General features: G+C 42.9%; 1 protein-coding gene across 1 annotated transcript in view; it reads right to left on the reverse strand.

Moving 5' to 3' along the window:
- Window positions 1-25,912, reverse strand: part of LOC136671838 (heterogeneous nuclear ribonucleoprotein L-like) — a 67,852-nt gene extending 41,940 nt beyond the window's left edge. The window contains exon 1 of the mRNA XM_066647699.1: window positions 25,489-25,912. Within this exon, the coding sequence (XP_066503796.1) occupies window positions 25,489-25,722 (234 nt within the window). The 5' untranslated portion in view covers window positions 25,723-25,912. The remainder of the gene's footprint in view (window positions 1-25,488) is intronic.
- Between the last annotated feature and the right edge of the window lie 445 nt (window positions 25,913-26,357).

A 26,357-nucleotide genomic window follows, 5' to 3' on the forward strand; every position in this document is an offset into this window, starting at 1 on the left:
AGTACTTTTCCATTTTGTATTGTGGAGCAGTTACAGGACACTAGAACATGTGCACAGTGTGCTATCGATGGAGATGACCCACAATGACTTAGTATAAAATATTTAAACATATATTTCCATTAAAATTGTCCTAAAATTAACCTAGCTTCCAATTTACTGTACGTGAATAATGCACACATGTGCATGTTTAATAAAATGAAAAAACACAAAGTAAACAACTGTGTTCAACAGCTTTCTCTTGTGTTGCTCAAACCACAGCACAAACAACAGCACGCCAGGACAGGAAAAGGACGTATGTGCTACTACCCTAGTGTTTTTTTCTCATCGCTGGCCCTGAAAAGCCTTCAAATACATCCTGTATTTGCTCTGGCAAAGGTCAACCAAATACCAAGCTGTGACAGGTAGAGATAGATCGGGATTTGACTCAATTAGTAAGAAAGAGACGGTAAAAACCAAGCAAAGAAACGCTTTCTGCGTAAGAAAAATAAAAACCAGAAGATGTGAGGTGGAGGCCTATTGCTTCACTTCCTCTCTGGCAGTAAACGAATGACGTTCTACCATGAGAATGGCACGGAAAATACAGAAGTGTGAACTGTGGCTGGTTACGTCAAAAAGCTCTAGACAATCATCACCCTCTAAATCTCTGCCAGTCTTCCACATAGAACTCCAGAGTGGGATTAAATAGAGCAGTAAATCTTGCCCTGCGGGTACCCATTTATCACAGAGGATTTTACTAGGTGCTATTTAACCATTTAATGTAAACTATTTCTGCCTTCTTTAATCTGGTTTTGCAGGCCCTTTGGTGGACTATCCACTGGTGGAAAAGAAAACGTCTCTGATAGCTTTAAGTGGTAGAACGTAATAAAGAAAACGTAGCTCTTCATGTAAAATGTGGTGAATAGAGTTGAAGTGCTAGAGAGCAATTAGGGTTGAAAAGTGAACCGTAAAACAACTGACAGCAATTCATGCCGTTTGTTCGGAAATAATCAGTGTATCCAACAATAACGGAAGCTACATGCATCTTTACTACAGTGATAGACAACACTACACAACAGAAGGCTTTGATTCCCGGTGTCAATGAATCGTATGTCAACAGTATCATTCACATAATGTTGTTTATAGATAAGGCTGGATGATTTGGCCAAAATTTATATCACGGTATATTTCTTACTTTTGATTGATACAATATAATCCTGATATCGATGCGAACCGTATAAAACCCACTGAAAATTTTCAACAAACAAGAAACATGAACCCTACTGGCTTTGTAAATATTCATAATACAAAATTAAAAACTGAATTGACGACAGCACCCTGTAATGAACGTCAGTCAGTGATGTTGTTTAGGCATGAATATGTATTTTCACAATTATAGTGGCCAAAATGATCAGGGTTAACTGTATTATCACAGTGTTTTTAACATGTGCTGAAAAGCAAGTATCACACTGAACACAAGTAAAATGAGCAGAACCATGCACTTGTTTAAATAAAGTGAAATGTAATGTTGGTGCCGGTCTGTTTAAAGTAGAAGGAATCTTACCCAAATATAAAAATATAGTGCCACTGAAGTTGGAACAGAGTACTGCACCAAAGAAAACAAACCCATGTACCTTCCAGCGTGATGCTGCATCCATTGGGAGACTCTTCGTAACTTTGGCTGGCCCTGTATCATAGTAATTTACATTAAAACGGAAATACTGTCAGGAATTTGATCATTCTTCACAGTGAAACTGGTAACCGTTGCCTAAATATATGACTGACAAGACACTAAAATGAACACAGGAGAGTCTCTGAATGTATAACCGATCATACTTTATTTAAAAAAGTGTTAAACACGATAATGTCTTGAGCATTTTCCATGATTTTCCAATGGAGAATCCCAACCAACTCAGCAATGTAGTCCAGGAACCGGCCCTAGACCCAGCTCTAAACACACCCAGGGAAAGTGAAATAGTTACAACACCCTGCCCTTGTTTACAGACTCCTAGTAACTCGATCTGATTCACAACAGCACCTTGCGGTTGGAAAAAAATTCATTCAACCCTACATTCTGTAAAATGCTTAACTGAAAAAAAACGAACACTGGCACTCAACACTTTTGCAGAAGCAAAGATGCAAAAGCACACAGGTTGACCTTGTTTCCGGCAGCTGCACATGAATTTGCAAGGCCTCTATTCTGGAAATCCTACTGTGGGAACACATCTCAACACACACCCTCAGTGTAAGTTATTTCACCGAGAAGCGTAAAGTGGTCTAGCCACGTAATACGTCATGTTTACATTGGTAGGATGCAGCAGTGGGGTCTTAAAAAAGGGTGTTATGTGACTGTCAGAACGTGCATCTGAGTCTATGGTTTAAGCTGGTTCTAAAACTGATGAGTGAATAACAGGATGTACTCTGATGAGTCAGTGGGGAGGGTTGGGGTAAAATCTTCATTCGGGACATTGTTTTAGTAAACCCACATGACTGCACAGTAGCAGTGCTGCACGACAAAAAATGGCTTCCTACTGACACCTCTGTTGGATCAGTATGGTACCGGAATGGCTCACAGAGCTATAGACACTGCGTTTGAAAATCAGCAGTAGATTCCTAAGGCAATTAGGGCCATCAGAAGAGGAAGCAGCAAAGAGTGAAATAGAAACTAAACGCAAGGGCAGTTTACTAGGCACGAGGACGTCACGTGGGGGTAAACAGTGGCTTATTATCATTTAAAGGATTAGACAATATGAGAATGGTATGAGAGGGATATTGTGACTAAAGGGTTGGTGAGGGAAGATGAACAGAAGCCAAGTGAGATGAGCCGAGGGTGAGCGCAGCACACGCAGGGCAGTGTTGGGAAAAACAGAGAGGACGGAAGTGTGCCGAGTTCACGCCAAAAACCGCAGGGGAGAGTCGTGCATAGGCCCACACCGAAAATACCCCTCCTCTCAAGGAGGTGGGCATCAGGGGGCTTCGGGGGGGCTTCAGCTGCCGAGCCAAAACACGGAGGAGGTGACAGGCCGAGCAGAGCTAGCTGGCCCTGGGCGCTGGAGATGGGCTCTCCCACTGTCACTATGGTAACAGTTCTTTCCTTTTTGGCTGAGAGTGAGTGGTGGATGAGGATGGAGGGATAAGGGGCTGTTGGAAGGATGCTTGAAAAGCAGTGACGGGCATGTGAGTTATTACCACGTTTTTCATATTCACGCATCTGCTCCTGCACTTGTGGAGAATGCTGATGTAACTACAAGACATTTACATGCGAGGAGCTCAGTCATCTGCGAAAATGATTTGCATCTTTCTGTTTTTTTTTGGGGGGGGGGGGTATTTCTTCCTCTGGGGCCCTTATTAGGCCTTGGCCTTGTCTTGTCTTCAGAGGCCTGGCCTTAGAAAAACAAGGATGATAAGATGAATAAAAATCATGATTATTGTCAACAACAGCAGTGATTTAATTTTTGACAAAAACCACATTGACAGGAAAGATCCAGTTCGACAGTTTCAGGTTCCAAAGCTTCTGTTCACGAACATCTAACAGTCTCATTGAATCTTACGATGAAGGAGCTTCAACCAAATTAAATGTGGTGCAACAAACAAACAAGGGCAGGACAATAATTCAGAATCGATATATATCACAAGATAAATTATTTAAATAACAATGGTAGGATTTTTATAAACATTTTCAGTATTTAATTCATTCATTATCTGTAACCCTTATCCAGGTCAGGGCGGTGGTGGGTCCAGAGTCTACCTGGAATCATTGGGCGCAAGGCAGGAATACACCCTGGAGGGGGCGCCAGTCCTTCACAGGGCATCACACACTCAAACACTCACACTTACGGACTTATGGAGTCGCTAATCCACCCACCAACGTGCGTCTTTGGACTGTGGGAGGAAACCAGAGGAAACCCACGCAGACACAGAGAGAACACACCACGCTCCTCACAGACAGTCACCCGGAGGAAACCCGCGCATACACAGAGAGAACACGCCACACTCCTCACAGACAGTCACCCGGAGGAAACCCACGCAGACACGGGGAGAACACACCACACTCCTCACAGACAGTCACCCGGAGGAAACCCACGCAGACACAGGGAGAACACGCCACACTCCTCACAGACAGTCACCCAGAGGAAACCCACGCAGACACAGAGAGAACACACCACACTCCTCACAGACAGTCACCCGGAGGAAACTCACGCAGACACAGAGAGAACACACCACACTCCTCACAGTCACCCGGAGGAAACCCACACAGACACAGGGAGAACACACCACACTCCTCACAGACAGTCACCCGGAGGAAACCCACGCAGACACAGAGAGAACACACCACACTCCTCACAGACAGTCACCCGGAGCAGGAATCGAACCCTGGAGGTCCCTGGAGCTGTGTGACGGCGACCGTACCACCTTCATTATTTCCATATACATTATTTACATCATCTGTCACTGATTGACAGTCATTAGGGGGCGCTGCCGTCAGTTCATTGCACTCAATTTTAAAATTAGTTTAAAAATATTAGTATTGAAAAAGGTATTTGTTAGACGGTGGTGTCATTGCTTTCAGTTCTTGGCAGATTTTCTGTGGCTTTTTTTATTGTTCATATCAATATCGGAATTATATCTTATCGACCGAAATTAAGAACTATATCGCCCAGCTCTAAAACTAACCCAGAAATACTCTCACTCTCAATCTCACTCATTACACATGAGTACTCCCGATGTACACGCGTAACCTTCGTTATTACATTTCCAGGCAAAACAGCCATAAATACTCAGGGACTGTTCTATTACGTTAGTTATTGCTTATTACACAACTTTAAACACCTCAGTTAACCACCATATTTAAAACGATGTTTTGACTCAGCAATCCTTTCATCTGATGTTTTCCCAGAGGTGAAAACTTTCCACTATATGACTTTATAGAGAAAATAAATCCCCAGTTGTGAACAATAGCAGGTCAGGACTCTACGGACAGCGAAAGGTGGTGAGAGCATGGGGCAGGGATCCGGTCTGGCGGATGATTGTAGGTGTCAGGAGGAAGGGCGAGCGTTCTTTAGGACTGCAGAGGATGGATTGACACTGACACGCGGTGACACGGCAATCAGCCTCTCAGGCTCGCCGGCGCAGTCAGAGGGAACAGCTCAGACAAGCATGACCATCGCAGACAAATTCAGCCTTTTGGAGAAAAGCACTGCACCGCCACAGCTTCCTTCCTCTTTATCCAGGGTCAGCTGGTCAGCTCGTAATAGGAAGCGTTTGATTAAGGGCACAGAACAGGGGCGAAGAGTCAGAAATAAAGATTACCAGGTCATCCCACTTTTGCCGCATAAGCAGCACGAGCACCACATTAATCAACTCATCAATTACACTACGCAGAGTGGAGAGGAGGAGGAGGAGGAGGGAAAAAAGATGTAGATGGCGTAGGACAAAGGGAGGAGAGAGGACACGGGAAGCCTTTACAGTGGGAACTGCTTAATCTTTCGTAATGTTTTCTCTGAGAGTGCTAAGGCATGACAGAACGTCCAGGTGGATTGTGGGAAGCGGGAGGTAAGGCCAGGGCTCGCTACTCATGTACCACTAGCGTCTGTCACAATTGTTTTGTTGTTTTGTTGCATTATTTTTGGAATAGACAGAGCAAAATAACCGTGTATGTGTTGTAGTCCGTTATGGCACAAAACTAGTTCATTCAAGACGAGCTGTAAGAAGACTGCAGTTTTTGTTTTGGCAAGGTCTTCTTTCAGGAGGCGGGCGGTGTGTTTCAGATCCTTATCGTTTGAGCAACTTCTTGTGCAGACTTCTGCAGGTTTTCTTCCAAAACGCCTTTGTGCATTTTTGAGTTCATGATGCTGTCAGTGTGAACAAGCTCACAGCCACCACTGAGAAAACACAGCCTCCGATATATGACAGTTACTCATTGATTAATAAAAAAAAAATGATCTAAATTTACTTCACTGCTTTGCTACACTGTCACTCTGATGGTACCTTTTTGTTGTCTCAGTGATGGTACATTCAAGGGGACCTTTAGTTAGGGAACATAATTGTAGCTTTTTATTCATTCGTTCATTATCTGTAACCCTTATCCAGTTCAGGGTTGCGGTGGGTCCAGAGCCTACCTGGAATCATTAGGCGCAAGGCAGGAATACGCCCTATAGGGGGCGCCAGTCCTTCACAGGGCAACACAGATACACACACACACACCTACGGACACTTTTGAGTCACCAATCCACCTACCAACGTGTGTTTTTGGACTGTGGGAGGAAACCAGAGCACCCGGAGGTAACCCACGCAGACACAGAGAAAACTCACCACACTCCTCACAGACAGTCACCCGGAGAAAACCCACGCAGACACAGGGAGAACACACCACACTCCTCACAGACAGTCAACCAGAGGAAACCCACGCAGACACAGGGAGAACACAACACACTCTTCACAGACAGTCACCCGGAGGAAACCCACGCAGACACAGAGAGAACACTCCAACTCCTCACAGACAGTCACCCGGAGCTGGAATCGAACCCACAACCTCCAGGCCCCTGGAGCTACCTGCTGAGACACCGTGCCGCCCCATAATTGTACCTTATACTATTATAATCATAAATTTAACACCATTTCATCTCCAGGACCTTTTTGACACTATTTGTACCTTTAGTGAACAATAATATACCTCTACCGTACCGTGTACAGTGTAAATCTTAGACACCACACACAGACCAAGGCCCTAAAACATGCTGCAGAACCACTCTACCTACTGTGAAATGCAGGACCATTTTTCCCTAGCAAATCACAACCTCACTGGAAACTGAAGTGAGCGTTCAGACTGGGGTATGTTTATCAAATGGTTCCCCAGTGCACTACAACCAGCTCCGATGTCCTGGTAGGCTACATAAAATAAATTGATAATGTTAACACATAAAGGAAAGAGACTATAATTGTAAATGTTAGTAGCCTTTTAGTTATCGCTGCCAATACTCTCCATCAACATCTGCAGGTTGTAGGTGTTTCACACGGGAGGCACACTGCTGTCACTTTGCTGTCTGTTCTGAAAAAAACAGAAGATATCAATATACTGCTCAAAATAATTCAGCCGTTATTCGTTTTAAAGACGCTGAAAATATTCTGAACATTTAAAGCATGTAGCAGTGAACAGTTCTGAAAGCGAAGGCCCCCTTCTACATGAGGAAACCCATTTTGAACCATTCGAGAAGTGGGGATCTAAAGCGGTGCCGTGGTTAAACCGTGGCCTAAATGCAGCTGAGCGTTTCATTGTTGTGTCTTATTGCAGCACAAAGCCTATAGTATGTGAACGCCGCAAGTTTCAACTCTGCATTAAAATTAAGAACGTACATCAGCTACAGACCAATCAGAAAACAGCTCACGACTTCTCTAAACATGCTCGAGTGGGTTATCGGAACACAGGAGCGACACAGTAGGTCAGTAATAGAAATGTGACTTTTCACATCGCACCCCTAAGGGGAGATCACTGGTTTGATCCCTGTTGATGACTCAGCCTTTTATGGGTTAAATACTCTCCCCGTGTCTGTGGGGGTTACTCCCGAGGGCTAAGTCGATGAATAGGATAAAGCAGTCACAGAAAACGAGTAAATAAATGATTGGGGAGAAAATTCGGATAAAATTAGACAAATACGATACGATACGTGAAGACAATGTCAAATTAATCAATATGCATCACGTATTTTCTTCATTTTCTTGAAGTACGACGAGCTGGAGCAGAGCAAACGAAACCCGTGGCCCCATAATTCTATCAAAAATTATGACTACAGGGATTTCCTTCTGGCCCTAAACCTAATTAAACAGGACCAATAATATTCTCTATGTAATGAAACGGGCAGTGTTTCAGAGACACTAAATCCACTTTAAAAGGACCGGTTCTTTTTTTGAGGTAGAGATGTTATCAGCCGAATATAACACTGAGGACTACCTGGAGGGTTATAAAGATTGGACGTGTTTCTGTTGAATTTTCTGATAATGGAGAATATCAACCAGATATAACTGATTCTGTCCTCTTCAATTCCACACACAGTGCTCTGATAACCAGAGATTTAGACTGAACACGAAACAGCTGACACAAAAAAAACATTCATTCATTCATGATCTGTAACCCTTATCCAATTCAGGGTCTCAGTGGGTCCAGAGCCTACCTGGAATCATTGGGCGCAAGGCAGGAACACACCCTGGAGGGGGCGCCAGTCCTTCACAGGGCAACACACACACACACATTCACTCACACACTCACACCTACAGACAATTTTGAGTCGCCATTCCACCTACCAATGTGTGTTTTTGGACTGTGGGAGGAAACCGGAGCACCCGGAGGAAACCCACGCAGACACAGGGAGAACACACCACACTCCTCACAGACAGTCACCCGGAGGAAACCCACGCAGACACAGAGAGAACACACCACACTCCTCACAGACAGTCACCCGGAGGAAACCCACGCAGACACAGAGAGAACACACCACACTCCTCACAGACAGTCACCCGGAGCAGGAATCGAACCCACAACCTCCAGGTCCCCTGGAGCTGTGTGACTGCGACACCATGCCGCCCATACAAAAAAAACAACTCTGTTTTAATTTTTCAAACATTTTGGAATAAACATCAAATGTTAGCCGAGTATTTTTCCTGCTACCAGTTCTTTGGAAATACGCCTACATCCATGTAGTCTACACTTCCCAGCTCTCGTCCTACGAAGCTTACATCAAATACTCACACTCTGCTTAAGATACTTTTAACGCCTTGTGATGTTCTGTTAATTCTGTGATAATAAATAAATACGCAACTGGGAACAACGCACACTCTTTGATTTAGGGAAAAACCAACAGATTGTTCTGGTTCACTTCCAGAAAGATTCCCACTTGCACGTTTTTGTTTTAGAACACTTTGGAAAAGGCTCATCAGGTCATCGTTATATCTCTCTCCCTGTGGTACTCATTAAAGACGAAGAGAAAAGCGGGGGGGGGGGTGAGGTAGAGATGAAGAGAAAAGAGAGAGAGAGGGAGGGAGAGAACAAAGAGAGAAACTGGGAAAAGGGAGAAGGCGGAAGATAGAGGACAAGAAGATGCAGTGAGAAGAGAGAAGTGCTTTACAGTTACAGAGTGAGTGGGAGCAGTTATAGAGGAAAGTGTTCATAGACGGTTGACAAATGGGGCCAAATCCTTCTCGACTCTTCAACAGCGAACGCTGCCTCAGTGAGTGAAGTGGCCACTGCAATATCTCCCCCGATACATCATAGCCGAGTGCAGTGGCCAGGAAGTTGGCTAAAGCTGCGGCGCGCTGACAAACTCGGCCTAGTTCAGAGCTCAGCTCGAGACAGAGCCTAGAGCAGCTGCGGTAATCGACTCTAATGTGGCTCCAACCATATGAGCGTCAAGCTAACAGACCCTTAAATGCTGCTGGCTTGTGCTGAATTCAGGCCATCCGTCTTTACTAAAGAGAAAGCCTAGGGAACTTAACGTTTTCTAGGAAGAATATAGGAGTAGCCAGCCCTTCGATCACTTTTAAAGAGCAAATTCAGCCTTAAGGCACAGAAGACGGACTCCAGCCGAAGACTTGCAAAACCACAGTGACCAGAAGAAGGTCTGTTAGAAAAACAACCTGTGAAAACCACACACCACAATTTGGGATCGGATGAATTTCTGGGGCGTTAAATAAACTAAAAGTTAGCACAGTGTTGAGGTCAACACCGATACCAGTGATAAACACTTTACACTTTATTTTTAATTAAAAAACAGCCCTACATTATAAATCACACGTGAAATGCATTGACCATAACATGTTAAAGATGGGTAAATTATTGTGGATATTCACATAATTTAATGTTTATTTATTTTAGACATTCTAGACTGATTAAATGAAACTTTAAAAGTCATCAACAGTATACAATATTTCAGACCTGACAATGACAATTCCCATTTATCAGCTGCATGTATAAGACACCACTAACCACAGCAGTTTTTGGAAACATTAAGCGAGGGTGCGTTTGAAATTTGTACCTGCATCTTTCCATTTTTCTTTGAAATTTAAAAGGGACATTTCATTTATTAAAAACATCATTGGTTAACATTGTTCTCTGGGGTCTTCTTTAAACATCTGATCAAAATGCCAAAAGGATCAAACCACACAGCACTTCCCTTACCCTGTCTAAGCCGCCCTATCAGCACCTGTTCTTACAAATGATAATTAGCCTCTGTTTACTCCAAAAGTAAAAGCCCAGCTGTGAGGCATGAAGAGCTGAAATTGCCTGCTGTCTATGTAGGACACAGTACATCCTTGATCCTAAAATTCATTCATTCATTCATTATCTGTAAGCGCTTATCCAGTTCAGGGTCGTGGTGGGTCATTGGGCGCAAGGCAGGAATACACCCTGGAGGGGGCGCCAGTCCTTCACAGGGCTATACAGACACACGTTCACTTACACACACGGACACTTTTGAGTCGCCAATCCACCTACCAACGTGTGTTTTTGGACTGTGGAAGGAAACTGGGGCACCCGGAGGAAACCCATGCAGACACAGAGAGGACACGCCACACTCCTCACAGACAGTCACCCGGAGGAAACCCATGCAGACACAGAGAGGACGCGCCACACTCCTCACAGACAGTCACCCGGAGGAAACCCATGCAGACACAGGGAGAACACACCACACTCCTCACAGACAGTCACCCGGAGGAAACCCACGCATACACAGGGAGAACACACCACACTCCTCACAGACAGTCACCCGGAGGAAACCCATGCAGACACAGAGAGGACACGCCACACTCCTCACAGACAGTCACCCGGAGGAAACCCATGCAGACACAGAGAGGACACGCCACACTCCTCACAGACAGTCACCCGGAGGAAACCCATGCAGACACAGGGAGAACACACCACACTCCTCATAGACAGTCACCCGGAGGAAACCCACGCATACACAGGGAGAACACACCACACTCCTCACAGACAGTCACCCGGAGGAAACCCACGCAGACACAGGGAGAACACACCACACTCCTCACAGACAGTCACCCGGAGGAAACCCACGCAGACACAGAGAGAACACACCACACTCCTCACAGACAGTCACCCGGAGGAAACCCACGCAGACACAGGGAGAACACACCACACTCCTCACAGACAGTCACCCAGAGCAGGAATCGAACCCACAACCTCCAGCGCGACACTAACCTGCTGCGACACCGTGCCGCTCTAATCCTAAAATTGACTTTTCATAACGTCCTCTTTAAGTGATATTAACCACATAACAAACAAACAACATCTTGGCTACCTGTTACACCCATGTATAATGAATTACATCGGAGTTAGCGTTGCCATCTCTGTGAAAGTGTAGCAGAATCTGTGTTTGCTATGATGTGCATTAAGAAAAAACTCAAGTCACAGTAAAACATCAATTTTGGTGATAAGAGTTTTAAAGGAGGCCCGCAGTCAGCAATGATATGACAGCAGCCTACACAGTCATGTCTTAGCTGTAGTCAAAGTGCCAGCGGCTTGACACTACTGTTGTAGGTGTGACAGCAGAGCACCCTGGAAAAATAATGCCTTTCTATTTTACCTCATTTAACCTTGAAGAGATAAAACGCCATCTCTCTACAAGTATATAACTGAAACCCAAGAAAGTTTCGACCGACGCAAAAGCAAAAATTTTTCAAGAACATGCAGCGACAATGTGCGAAATGTCAAAGGTTAAATGTTTCGAATAAACAGAAATTGTGTTTTAATTGTACTTTTTGGTGGATGAAAGAATCTGGAAAGGCTCTAATAAATCTGAGGTTACTGTTATGAGTTAAATTTCCAACACTTAATATTAAAGGTAAATAATGAGTGAAGTATATTCCTATTCATGATTTTCTTTCGGAGGGCAGGTAGGTGTCGCAGTCACACAGCTCCAGGGGCCTGGAGGTTGTGGGTTTGATTCACGCTCCGGGTGACTGTCTGTGAGGAGTGTGGTGTGTTCTCTCTGTGTCTGCGTGGGTTTCCTCCGGGTGACTGTCTGTGAGGAGTGTGGCGTGTTCGCTCTGTGTCTGCGTGGGTTTCCTCCGGGTGACTGTCTGTGAGGAGTGTGGTGTGTTCTCTCTGTATCTGCGTAGGTTTCCTCCGGGTGACTGTCTGTGAGGAGTGTGGTGTGTTCTCTCTGTGTCTGCGTGGGTTTCCTCCGGGTGACTGTCTGTGAGGAGTGTGGTGTGTTCTCTCTGTGTCTGCGTGGGTTTCTTCCGGGTGACTGTCTGTGAGGAGTGTGGTGTGTTCTCTCTGTATCTGCGTGGGTTTCCTCCGGGTGACTGTCTGTGAGGAGTGTGGTGTGTTCTCCCTGTGTCTGCGTGGGTTTCCTCCGGGTGACTTTCTGTGAGGAGTGTGGTGTGTTCTCCCTGTGTCTGCGTGGGTTTCCTCCGGGTGACTGTCTGTGAGGAGTGTGGTGTGTTCTCTCTGTGTCTGCGTGGGTTTCTTCCGGGTGACTGTCTGTGAGGAGTGTGGTGTGTTCTCTCTGTATCTGCATGGGTTTCCTCCGGGTGACTGTCTGTGAGGAGTGTGGTGTGTTCTCTCTGTGTCTGCGTGGGTTTCCTTCGGGTGACTATCTGTGAGGAGTGTGGTGTGTTCTCTCTGTGTCTGCGTGGGTTTCCTCCGGGTGCTCCAGTTTCCTCCCATAGTCCAAAAACACACGTTGGTAGGTGGATTGGCGACTCAAAAGTGACCGTAGGTTTGTGTGTGTGTGTGTGTCTTTGTTGCCCTCCAGGGTGTATTCCTGCCTTGCGCCCAATGATTCCAGGTAGGCTCTGGACCCAATGTGACGGTTACAGATAATGAATGAATGAATGAATGATTTTCTTTCCTTGAAACTGTAGATTGGGAAAACCAAAAAAAAGTACGATTGGAGACAGCTACTGTTGTGCAGGGATCTTCAGGCTAAACAAGTACATTATTAGATGAGCTAAGTAAAGGGCTGAACTGCGTGGAAAAGGAAAGCTTTAACTCCATTATCTCCAACTATATACTTTCCACCTCCACCTTCAGCCCAGAGCTTTCCATCCTCCAAACTCCATCACGACTGCTGAGCTTCAGATGATCCACAAGCTACAGTCAACAAACATAGAGGGGATTTCAGATTCAGTTCACGGGATTGTACACACACTGGCACCCATAGAGGAAGAGAGAGCGCAGTCAGAAAGATAGAGAAGAACCAGGAGAGAGCAACAGTGAGAGAGAGAGAGAGAAAGCAAGAGGTTGTGGGAGTGAGGTTATTATAGATTGGATTGTCTGGCCTACTTTTATAATTACACATTGACATTCGGGCTGGAATTTCTCCGGCTTTGATGATTTTCACAGACTTTCGCACTCCATTTTCTCTCTCTCTTTTTCTCTCCCTCACTCTCAGAGCTGTGTCATTTTTTCAAATGCATACCCAAAGCTTGTTTCCTCTTCAAATACAAGCCTAATTTCAGAGGCACTCTGGCGCCGTGTGAAATAAGGCTGCGATGGTGTGCGCCGATAAAAGCTGCTTTAAAAACCGGCGGAGGATAATAACACAGTCTGTGGCTCTGTAAACACACTGCACCATTCACCTCTGATCTCACTCATTCAGTTCCTTTCACTCACTATTAAACCTTTGTGCTGTTCTCCTTTCAAGGTCTCGTCACTCTGACATCCACTAAGATTGACTCTTTTCAATGAAGAAGAATGAGTCTCTGGCTGAAGGATATTTTTTTGACAAATATCAGCAAAAATAATAAAAAAATCATTGCGTGGGAGTTTAATTATGTTTTTTAATTCATACATTCATAATCTCATAAGGCATCTTCAGCAGACCGTTAGATTGACGAAACCCATCGCATCACTGAGTAAGTATGAGGCAAAATTAGTTTTTTTAAGACACTGTCCAATTAAAAACACATATCTCTATTTTTGATGAATTTTACTTCTCACTGTTTCATTTGAACACAGCAGCTGTCCTTCACACTGATGAATGAACCAATAGAAATTCTCCAAAACCACTTGGAAACATCATTTTACATTCACTTCCATTGAAAGTTAAGGTGTTTTCCTTCTCGTGTAAATTTGCTTTATTATTCATTAACTTTACTACATTAATTTTATACATAAAATGCTGTTTTTCTACAAACAATATTCATAAATCTGGCTCGTTTCCAGAGCAGTGTTTATAAGCCACATGTCAGAGCACTGATCAAGCATTTCCTGAGGGAAAGAAAATGTGTAAAAAGGCAAAAGGGTAAACTCTGGAGACTAACAGAGAGCCCAGAAACCATGAGCGAACCTACAACGGTGCTTAGAGAATTATGAGCTGCTGGTGCTAACACAAGTCCAGCTAACACATGCAGCGTCCTTCCCTCATCAACACCTTTCCACTCTCCACACCCTGCAAACACAAGCCAATATGGCATCACTGTGGGTTGATATGCTGTTGTTGCATTGATGCTGCAATCACGGAATGGACATTTAATCCACTGATTAGCGGTGGCTAGGTGAATCCCAGCCAAAACGCAAATATTCAGTTCCCCTGGCATCGAGAATTATTTGGTGAATAAGCAACGGAAACAAAAAACCGTTCACAACACCCTCACACTCGACGCACACTCGAACAGAAAACCCGAGTACCATCAAATGAGGAAAAACATCAATACGAGCTTGTTTAATTGTAATGCAAATTCATAATTAACTACAGAAACAAAAAAACACTCGAGAGGGGAAAAATCATGCAACAGATGGCCATGTGCTGAAATATTCATGCTCAAGCGATTACGGATGATGCGTCTGGTTTTAATTACACAAACGCATAAACAGCCTAATCAGGCTTACAGGAGACAAACAAACCTCTCTTTATCAGCAGCTGTGCTTCAGTCTTATGACACCGAAGACATAATAACTGTGTAAAAATAGAGCCGAATCACAAGGAAAAACACAAGTTATGAATGAGGCCAGAAATAGCTACAAATTGGACGGAATGCGGCTCCTACGCGACTTCAATGGTTCGGCTTGTGCCGGGGCTGTAATTCAATCACATTCCCGAAGCGCTCGATTTGATTATCAGAACTGCTGAAATTAATTACGAAGAGTGACACATTTCAAGCGGCTGGCGCGGACAGAAAGAGGAAGTCGAAAAGAAAAGAAAAAACAATGAAAGAAGCCTTTATGAATGTGGTGAAGTCAAGAAGCTGCAAGAGAAGCAAAGCGGCAAAGTTGCAGCCGACTGCAGAACGAGCGCACATCAGTTATATACATAGTGTGTACCAAACTGCCTGAAGGTTTATCAACTGACACACAGCGTTTCATCAACGTAATACACTGCTTTTGCTAAATCAAATAATCAAATAAATAATTTCACTGCACCTTCTGTAAAGTTGTATTTCATTCGTCCTTCAGTACATAATGCATCACCTACACAATGTTACTTGGTTTACATGCTTTATATTTCAATATGTACATATCACAATGTTATATCACAACTGCACTTTATGTAAATTATGTAAATAATGTTATATATTGCACTTCTGGTTTAGATGCTAACTACATTTCATTGGCCCTGTACGTGTACTCTGCACAATGACAATAAAGTTGAATCTAATCTAAAATCTATCAAATGCAATTGTCAAAAACAAACAAAGGATTAGCCAGTTTAACATACGCAATGTACTTTTGGTAACAAAGGCATGAATAAATACTGTGACTGCAACAACAAAGAAAAAATTAATTAAATTTTTTCACAAACCTCCAAAAAATCTTAAAATCAGCACAAACCCTTACACACTGTAGTCTTTAGTAAATTGCAGGCAGCTATTACAGGCTATAAAACGTAAAAGTGTGACAGCTGCATAATGTCTTAAAATGATGAGGGGGGCAATGCAAGTGTACACATAAAAGAAGGGAAAAGAATAAAATGTCAGACTAATAAACTGAAAATATGGTGCCAATAAAAAACTGTCTCTACACACAGAACTTCATCCATTTAATTAACCAAAGTGGGCTGTACTCCATTAGATCGTACAGGTAAATTATACACGTCAACTCATTTGTTAGATGTTTAAAAATATTCAGAATGTTCCTTCTATCTACAATTTCTGATATGTTTGTGATACATATAGAGAAAAATCCATGTCTCTGTTTGTTGTGTGATGATAGTTCTGCTACCTTTACATTAGCTCAAAAGAGACTAGCGTAACAGCAGCTAAAAAGACTATTATATTTAATTGGTTTAATCCCAAAACACGACTCTCAAAACAATGGCTACTATTGTATTATGACATAGTCTCTCTTGAACGGACTACTGCAATGGTTAATAAAGCCAAAACAGCTACACTTGTGGGATGGGATACTTTCAGATTAGCGCTTAAGGACTAGCTTCTAACTCATTAGCCTATACCCTCCTTGTCCACTTCTTTTCCTACTTCGTGTGACAGTGAGTGGGATGTTTTGCATTGAATTGTATTTTTTTCTCTTTCTTTCTTTTATACATGTGTAAAAAGCAAATAAAAAATTGATCAAAATAAAAGAATGTTCCATATTCAGTGTGTGTGTGTATCACATAAATTAAATAAAACTGTGAACCTAAGCTGAACAACATGCATCTCCCAAAATAGTAACTTTACAGGTTAAGGAAAAATTCTTCGTAACTTTCAGTGGAAGAGAAATGATAAAAGATGTTATTCCAAGTGATTTTGGAGCCTGTCGATGGGTTCATTTGTCATGACATTTTCACACAATGTAAAGAAGAGTTCAACTGACGTATTTAACTAAAATCCACAAAAATGCAGGTACATGTTTTTAATTGGACGGTGACGATGTTTTAAACAACAACAAGGGTCACGATACCTACAACACAAATATAGCAACTTTTAGTTTTGTGTGTGTCACATCCATTTTACTTTAAGAGTTACTGCGCTCTTCAAATGTCATTTTGAAACCACTCGGGATAGTTTTTGTACACTGTACCTTAACAATTTAAATTCACAGAAATCTTCACAAAATGGTGGTGGAAAGCTATTGTTTTTGGTTATTTGAAAAATATTGTTCAATATACATATCTTTTAAATATTACTTGTAAATGACCATACAACAAATCAGAACATTAATTCCCTTCATCATGAGAGTAGAGAGAATTAGCATTGGTACGCACATACCCTACACGTACATTTATGAGATGAGGCGAAGTCATTGGTGGCCTCTGACAAAAACTGATCTATAATGAGCCTCTAATGTTATTTGCATTATTTGATCTGTGAAAATAAAATTCAGTAGGGAACAAATATAATATATTCCTGGGAGCAGAGAGCTTGTCTGCATGTATGAATGAGATAATATAGTCAAAAGGGCAGTAATAAATAAATAAATAAAAAAACCGTGCGACTCGCCATTAATTCCAGAGTGAGATTACATAAGGAGACGACTTGTGAATGCTGGAGAATATTAAGTGTTGCTGCTGTTGGTCTTCTGATGTCAGAAAGTGTTTGAGCGCTAGCTGCCATCAGTGAAATGGCGGCTAAGTAGGGCAGCCTTCAGAAGTTCTTCAGAGGAGCGTCTGGGCTTTCAACACTCCCCTGTGAAGGCCGCTATTGAGATCACAGCAAGAGTCAAACTTAACGCGCCCCTGAGTTGCGAGTCACTGCGGCCGGAGAGCATCAAACTTTTATTAAGTCAGCTGGGGCAACCGAGCTAATATCCATCTGCCCTCAACCCGCTGCTGTGGCTGTGAGCAGTCGCATTAAAGCACAGGGCTTTGCACACCTTGTGTATTTTTGGCCTTGTACACCTTGGCTAAAAATACACTAGTGTAACACTTTCCATTTTTCAAAAAGGCAGAGTCTCCTATATTCTATATAAAACCAGCCATATGATCTCTTTACAGCTATGTACATGTTCAGAACTACAAATATATTTTAAAGCTAGAAAAGCTCTTCATCTGAATTCTTAAAACTACACGAATAATCTGTCAGGCACTGGTGGAAACGTAAAGCCCTACAGCGCTGTTCGTTTGGAAATTGTTAGCTTTATATGTAACGTGCATGTACTTCTTTTGTTACTGTTAGCTTCCTGCTAACTAATGTAATTATTTTGGACAGAAATGGTGTCAAACAGGCGTTTATTAATGTCATTATTTTCTTCTAAATGTTAAGCAACTTGTGGAACCTGCTGTAACTCACTCGCTTGCTTGACTAACATACATACTCACTTTTAGGAACATCACCACAAGGGAGTGCTTTTTACTCTGCTTTTTAAAGCTGCTAATGCCTCTTCCTTATTCAGTCCTATGAACCATACATAGTTCATTCCATTAATCTGAATTACACTAAAGACAGCACCGTTTCAACTGGAACTTTAAACCTGAATGTTTCTCGTGAAGGTTCTCTGATAAAACAAACTTATTTCCAGTGAATGAGCTTTATTTGTATTGATACTTTACAACCAACAAGCCTCAACCACAATTACATTCACATGGTTTTAATCACCAACAGCTCTCAAACTGCCCATCCCACACGAACTGGATCAGCAGTTACATTCTACACCGCTGCTAGAACGTAACCGTAGTAATACCTTAAGTGCTTCACACAGTACTGTAGCTTCCACCTGTTTTACAGAACCTCAACGATGTCACCAGGGTAGCAGCAAGAGACGGGTCTTTCGCTGGAGGGCTACAGCAAGACCCTTTAGAGAAGAAGTGACCCATGTAAGAGAATGTCTCCCCAACAACCTGCCTTTGCAGATTCGTGCAAATATTTGCTCATTCGCCTTAAAACACACTTGTTACTGTGTCTGCTTTTAAAGCGGTGTATTAGACGTAACATCATTGCACTGTACGTTTTGTCTCTGCCTTAAAATTTTAGTGGCATACGTGGCATTTTAATACTTGCTTTTTTGTAGAATCAGCAAATGCATCACTGCTTTTGACAGCTGCTCTGAATCTGATAAATGATCAACGCTTAAGGCCTAGAGCACTGTAAGTTACGTACACTGAAAAGTCTGTGTTTTTAGGTTACTTCATTTAGGCAGCGGTACCTGATTAAAAAATATTCATATAATGTAATTTAAAAAATGCTGTGTGTGTGTTTATTATATCTTTAATATTGACATAATATTTGACAATGATCATAATCACAACAACACTTGCAATAGTGCACTACCTAACAGGATCTTTCTAACAGGATGCTTTTTTTTCTATATATTGTCCGACTGCAAGGTACAGTTTTAAAAGATTAGGATTCATTTATTTATAGAAAGGATCTGTTGTAAAAAACATGTTCATGGCTACTACAGACTACAGCTTGAAGATGGGACATAAAGCAAGTCTCCTCATGAAACCTTCCACAAGATTGTGCGGAATCTAACGGTTTCTCGTGCCACGGATAATGTTTTCACCCGTGCTACACACTTCCTGCGAGTGAAAATAACAACATGCATGAGAGGATTTCTTTGTCTGATCAATTGCAAAAATTCAGGGGTTTCAAAATTGGCGATGACAAAGGCGTTAGTTTGTACGTACAATTATCGTCCATGGTTTTACTTCAATTATAATTTGTTGCTCATAATGGACAGTTTTCCAGAAAGGGATTAAATAAGCCTAGACATGGACTACAGATCATTCCTTGTGTTGTCCCTGACCGGAACCCGGACCGCAGCAATGTACAAGTCTACTTTACTCAAGTCAACTGACAAGAACTTAACTGACCAATCAGCTCAGAAAGAAATGCTTATGAACAATTGTGAATAAAAAATTAATTTAAAAAATATAAACAAATATGGCAGTGTATCAAAGCGACCCATTATATACTATTTTATTTGATAAAGTCACACTACCTCAGCTAACCCCAGGGTAGCATCATTAACACAATAACAAAACAAGCATTTCTGCATTAAACAAAAATCGTCAAACGTCTACAAAATCGAAAGGTGTTTATAGTATTCCCTAATTTGCTGCTGTAAGGTGTACAGGAGCATTAGTAACGTAAGGTAGAGGTGTTTGATGATTAGTTACACTCATTCTAAAAGTGTTGGAAGCAGCTCTTGGTCCACTCTTGGCCCTGATCATAAATTGATGTGCAGCTGCTCCACTGTATCTTTCTTATCCACAGATATTGTTGGATATTTAGCACTTCCTGTTTACTGCATCTGTCTCAAACTAAACTGTGTTGTCCTAGAGAAATGCAATTTTGTCTAAAACTTAGTTTGTCCAAACAAAAGTGTTGTAAGTGTTGTTCCCAATCTGCAGACTTAATCTCTTTGCCAATATGTTCACTCCGGCTGATGGAACACTCAACACTGGTGCAACATCTTAATACACACGGCGACTGCAGCGCATATAAAACTACTACTAACGAAAGGTCCAATACTGCCCAACAGGAGAGGTTCTTCTGTAAGTGGGTAAACAACATGGGTACAATCACATCCACAATATGTAGATTGTTTGTCAGAATAACAATAGTATTATCGTAGTAAGAAGTATGAATGATTGGCAATGATTGATTATATTCTGGTCGACGTGTATGTTCGAAAAAGTCGAGTTTTCCCTTGATAAAGATCAGCACAGAGAGAACACACAAACACAAACGAGTACAAAGAGGCATTGGTAAAACTTAATCTGGTGGCGCATGCCGGTAAAAGCCACCGCACGGGCCGTCGTAGCAGGATTGCTCTTCCAACGTCTGCAAAACAAACACACGCTTGCAACAGCGCCGAAAAACACTTCCATTTACACAAAACACCTTCAACAGGAAGTGTGGAAGTGTGACTCAAGACCTCTCCGACATTAGTTTGGTAAGAACAAAACAAGATCATTTTGCAGTTCCTGTCGCTCCAAACCGAAAAGCAATTTTTGATGAATCTGAAAGCACACAGAAAGCAGAGCTTATCTCTCTGTAACGCTTTCACAACAGAACCTGAGGTTTCATCAAAGAATCACACTGAACAATCAACGCAGCCAAGAAAACAACACACTCTGGCCTATGAAAATAGACTAAATCCCGGTTTCTTTGAAAAATAATAATCAGCTCGCCACTTCCACAAATGGAAACAGATCATTAGCGTTTACACGAGCATCCATTTTAAATCAACTAACTAAGCAAGTCGCTTTTCTGAAAACAATGTACCTGGCAATTACCCGGTACGACCAAAACCAAAATACTACTGTGTATATGCATTCGCACAGAAAAGGGACCAAACAGAAGGTTTAATAACAATTCCTCATTGGCATTAAAACTCTATGTAATCTTAGATTTTAACACTTTAGTTGAAGTCCTTACTGTTGTAGCCCCATTATTAATTTTGCTCAAAATATTCAGCTGTTCTTCTCTCTGTTAATTTTTTACATTGAAAATTTGCTGGTTACTGCTAAGGGGCGGCACGGTGGCGCAGCAGGTAGTGTCGCAGTCACACAGCTCCAGGGACCTGGAGGTTGTGGGTTTGATTCCAGCTCAGGGTGACTGTCTGTGAGGAGGGTGGTGTGTTCTCCCTGTGTTTGCGTGGGTTTCCTCCGGGTGACTGTCTGTGAGGAGTGTGGTGTGTTCTCTCTGTGTCTGCGTGGGTTTCCTCCGGGTTACTGTCTGTGAGGAGTGTGGTGTGTTCTCTCTGTGTCTGCGTGGGTTTCCTCCGGGTGACTGTCTGTGAGGAGTGTGGTGTGTTCTCTCTGTGTCCGCGTGGGTTTCCTTCGGGTGCTCCGGTTTCCTTCCACAGTCCAAAAAACACACGTTGGTAGGTGGATTGGCGACTCAAAAGTGTCCGTAGGTGTAAGTGAATGTATGAGTGTGTGTTGCCCTGTGAAGGACTGGCGCCCCCTCCAGGGTGTATTCCTGCCTTGCGCCCAATGATTCCAGGTCCTCTGGACCCACCGCGACCCTGAACTGGATAAGCGCTTACAGATAATGAATGAATGGTTATTGCTACTGTATTTTTTCCAAACCTTCATATATTTGTACAAATCTGGAAGTATTATGATGTTTTCCCCATATCACACACAAACATTTAAGTCTTCCCTTGTTCTTTCCCTCGTAATTATTGGCTGCAAAGTGATGTCTCATTGCAAGAACCATTTTAATCTCAATGTGTCTCTACCGAGGTTAAACAAAGGTTACATACATGAGTAAATAAATGAAATATAAACAGTCATTACAAGCTCCACAGGAGGACAAGCCAGGCCCACTGCAGCACCTCATATCTGTGCATCTGATGCACGTGCTTCACTGGATTAAAATCAATAGGTAATTTCTTGGCTGGAACTGGCCCGGTCGCCCTTATTTCCTCCACAGCATGTGGAGACTCATTGCAGGGCCCTGGGCACAAGCACGGAGGGGGAAAGGGATTTTTCATCTCCATCCACACCATCCCCAACTGAGCCCAGATGCCTATCACAGCCTCCAGAGACACGGCCGCCCACTAGAGAGAGAGAGAGAGAGAGAGAGAGAGAGAGAGAGAGAGAGAGAGAGAAAGAAGCAGAGAGGGTGCAGCGTCCCCTCAGCTGTTGTCATGCCATTCCTATTTGCATACACATGAAAGTGGGAAGATTATGGATGCAGCCCGGATCTAGAACCATCTCGCCGTCTCCCTCTATCGCTCTCACCCACAAGGCACTGCGCCACCAGCAGTAAATACAACTCACATTCAAAACCCATAACGCCAGCCCGCCGCACACCTGCCCTGCTTTGATCTCATCGTGTCAGCTGCAGATCTGACTTGTAAAAAGCGATTCGGCTGTCGTTCCCGAACCTGGAGATGCACACCGATCCCAGAAAGGTCACAAAGATAGCAATAAACCCACATGGAAAAGGCCTGTCTCTGCTTTAACACCCACTTTCCTGTCCTCGTGCCTGTAAAAGAGACACAATATCAAGGAGGAAATGCTCTGGACACCTGACACAAACGGTACAGTGAGAGGAGAGTTGGAGAGTCAAGGCTAAAAATACTGAGACAAATTTAAGTGAACAAAACTGTACCAGAATCTAAAACATCACCTCGGCCTGTTACGTGGGTTTCTCAATTGCCAGCTTTCACTCCATTTGCAGTTTATGCAATTCATTTCAATTTCTACGCCTCACACAGTGCATGACAGTCTGCAGTGCAGCACATTTCGATATTCAGCAAAGTTGAAGTATATGCAAACGTATGTGGTAGCCAATAAAAAATGAGCAAAACAACCCTCGTGTAGCCGATTGTAGCCCCTTCTACATTTCCGCCTGACCTCAGAGATATGCCCCCACATGGTGAGCAGAGCCACGCAATGCCGTGAAATGCTGCGAGACATAGTGCAAATGAACATTCACCATAAGGCACTTTGGTGTGTCCTATGACAGTAAAAGGGGCGAATAAATTACTGGGCTCTTTACTCTACGGTTACATTCTAGGGGTCAAAAAAATGTATTTATATTTTTCTACGGAACTATACTGAGGTAACATTAGACAAACATCAATCAACATGCTTCAAATCACTGTACGCTCACATCTTTATTGCATTTTTATTCACGCGGTACTTTACTGCAAACCAAAATACCTTAAATACATCACATAGTCCACATTTCAACTTATTTTCATACATGCTAATTTAGCATTTAGCTACAATGTTGTAAAGCTACGTGCTATTGTTTTAAACCGAAAGGGCTGCAACTTTATAACTAACATTATTCCACACAGCCTTGAATTTTCCAAAAAAGCCTAGGGTTCATCCCAAATCTCAATTCTCAATTATCAAAACACTGCAACTAGATATTTTCCCCAAATCATAGGCCTCAATGTGCTACCGATTACCTCCAATGTTAATTAATGTGAAATCGGTCACAGTTTGACTAGCGATGCTAAACAGAGCTAGGTGCAATGACAAAATATCATTTTATATTACGTCATATTACGCTATAACAATGTGCTCTTCTGAGAATGCTGTGGATGTATCACCAACACACCAAAGAGCGCCCCAATCCTTCATTTGAAAGGCATCATAATCAGTCCCTGTTTATTTGGATCACTGTGTGAGTGATGAACAAATCATTATATTCATATTCACACGACTAATTATTTTTCATCTGCTTCAATCAAATCTCACAAGAATATATTTTGCGATGCCTACCCTGCGCTGTCAGAATGTCTCAATGTGTCATGTTTCTGCAATATCACGCCGTCCAAACAAATTGCACCATGGATTTGATTATTATGCCACACATTTCAGCTCAATCAGAGCAGTCAACACAGGCAGACTTCATTAGCTGAACATTCATTGTAATTACCATAAATGTTGATGTATGAATGGAAATGTGTGGAAACTCCTAGTCGAGTCAAAATGATATTAATTGTATGATAATGTCTATTATGAGCCATAAATGTGCATAGGCCACACTATATATTTTACTTCCTAAACTCCATATTAAATTTAAATGTGCAGGAGTGTGTTGTGTGGAGAGAATGTGTCTGCACTAGATGTCATTTGAAGAGAGGTGCCTTATATTTGCTGTGATGATAAGGAACAGCCGGAATGCTCCATGCTTTTAAAGTTTTATAGATTTCAACACGAACGATACTTAACATCTATCTGTTTAATATTTAAGAAGGCGGAAATGACGCGTGTGACCCCCTTAGTGTTGGGTCCCTCGTGTTGTAGCTGTTCTCTGGGGGGGGGGGGACGCCAGCCAGTCTCAGACAATATGAAATCTGATTAGATGTAATCGAGTTGAAAACTCAAAAGAGCTGCTTGCTGCCGTGAAAAAAACATTTGGTTCGGTCACAGTTCCTTGTCTTTCTCTTTTTTCTTCATTAAACCCTGGAGATAGGGGCTAGGACCGGGCAGCATTCTCTCATACATCAAACCTGGACATCGATTAATAGACAACTAATAAATAACTTCTACTTTAATAGGGGCGCTCTTTAGAAAATAACAAGTATATATTTTCCCAAAATCGGCTAGTCCTGTTTTTTATTCCTGGGCTTAGATTTAAATGTAAACCCTGCAAAAGGACATAATCTCACTTTTAATATTAGCTTGGACTCTTGAGGTAAAACACACACATGCACCCCCCCCCCACACACACACACACACACATATACTATAAAATGTTTAATATATATTAAAGAAGACCTCTGTCATGTAAGTTTTAATATTAAATAGTTATTTATGTGTGTGGAGAATCTCTGTGGACTACACACACACACACACACACACGCGCGCGCGCGCGCGCACGCACGCACACATACAAATAATAAACAAATACCTATGTTATAACTAGGATTGGTTTGAACTGTGAGACCTTCAAAATACCTCAAATGTGGGCTTTAATTTAAACATATTATCAGTGCACTGTGGGCTCCACTATCAAAGACTAAAAGGTTTATACGGATGTATTGCTGAACCTGTTTGTTTACCCATTCATTTCCAGTGAAAAGCCCGGCTGCCTGATGCCCAGATCCCTGCACTGGTTCACCGTGTGTGTGATCTGTGAACAGCGCCGGGAGGAGGCTCTGTGCATGCATGTACCGATGATGGGAAGCTGGAAACCCAAGCTCACCTTTCTCCCGGAGCCGAATTTGGAGGCGCTCCAGCGGGCTCTACTCTTGGCCCCGGGCTGCCGCCGCTGTGCCTCATCCGCCTCGTCCTCCTCCTCCTCCCCGTCCCCGAGCAGCGTGGCGGACGCAGAATCTGAGTCCTCGCCCTCCTCGAGCTCCTCCGCCTCCGCCGCCGTCTTCAGCCGCTTCGGCGCGCGCTCGTATTCTCCCTCCGCGTACTCCTCCGCCAGAGACATGACTGACCGAGCCGATGGTGGGGCGCTGAACGGTTTTAACGGCTTCTAAGGTTTTTATTTTATTTGTATAACGGCGCGGCGTGAGGCCGGTTTGTAACGGGAGCGAGCGCGTGAGGTAGCAGCATGCGCCTCCTCCTCGCAAGTAGCACAAGCCGAACGTTTCTTCTCACGGACGTGTGCGCATTGGCGAAGCCGCACGAGCGCGCGCGACGGAACGAACGAAGGAAGCGAATGACGCACGCGCGCCCTCTCTCGATTCCCGGTGTTCTATAGGTTTGGTGAAGTCCAATGAACCGATTCAGAAATGATTCACTCACATGAACCGATTCGTCTGATTCAGTCTCACCTGAAATGAACCCTTACCTATTCAACGGTTTCCAATCTTTCCATAACAAATTACATTAACCGGCGTTCTTTATTTCTCATTCCAGACTTACAAAATTATAGACAGATTACTCTCTGTAGATGGTGTACATTTTCTTTAAATATACTCACTTCAGAAGTGTACATTCCCCCAAAAAATGTAAGATATTTTATATTTTCACCTTTACTTACCTCATGTTAGTATTTGAATTTGGGTGTAACAGATGTTCATGAATCAAGAAAATTCAAAGAAATTGTTTTTCAACAGCACA

This window comes from Hoplias malabaricus, chromosome 16, assembly GCF_029633855.1.
Source record: "Hoplias malabaricus isolate fHopMal1 chromosome 16, fHopMal1.hap1, whole genome shotgun sequence".
NCBI classification, from domain to species: Eukaryota; Metazoa; Chordata; class Actinopteri; order Characiformes; family Erythrinidae; genus Hoplias; species Hoplias malabaricus.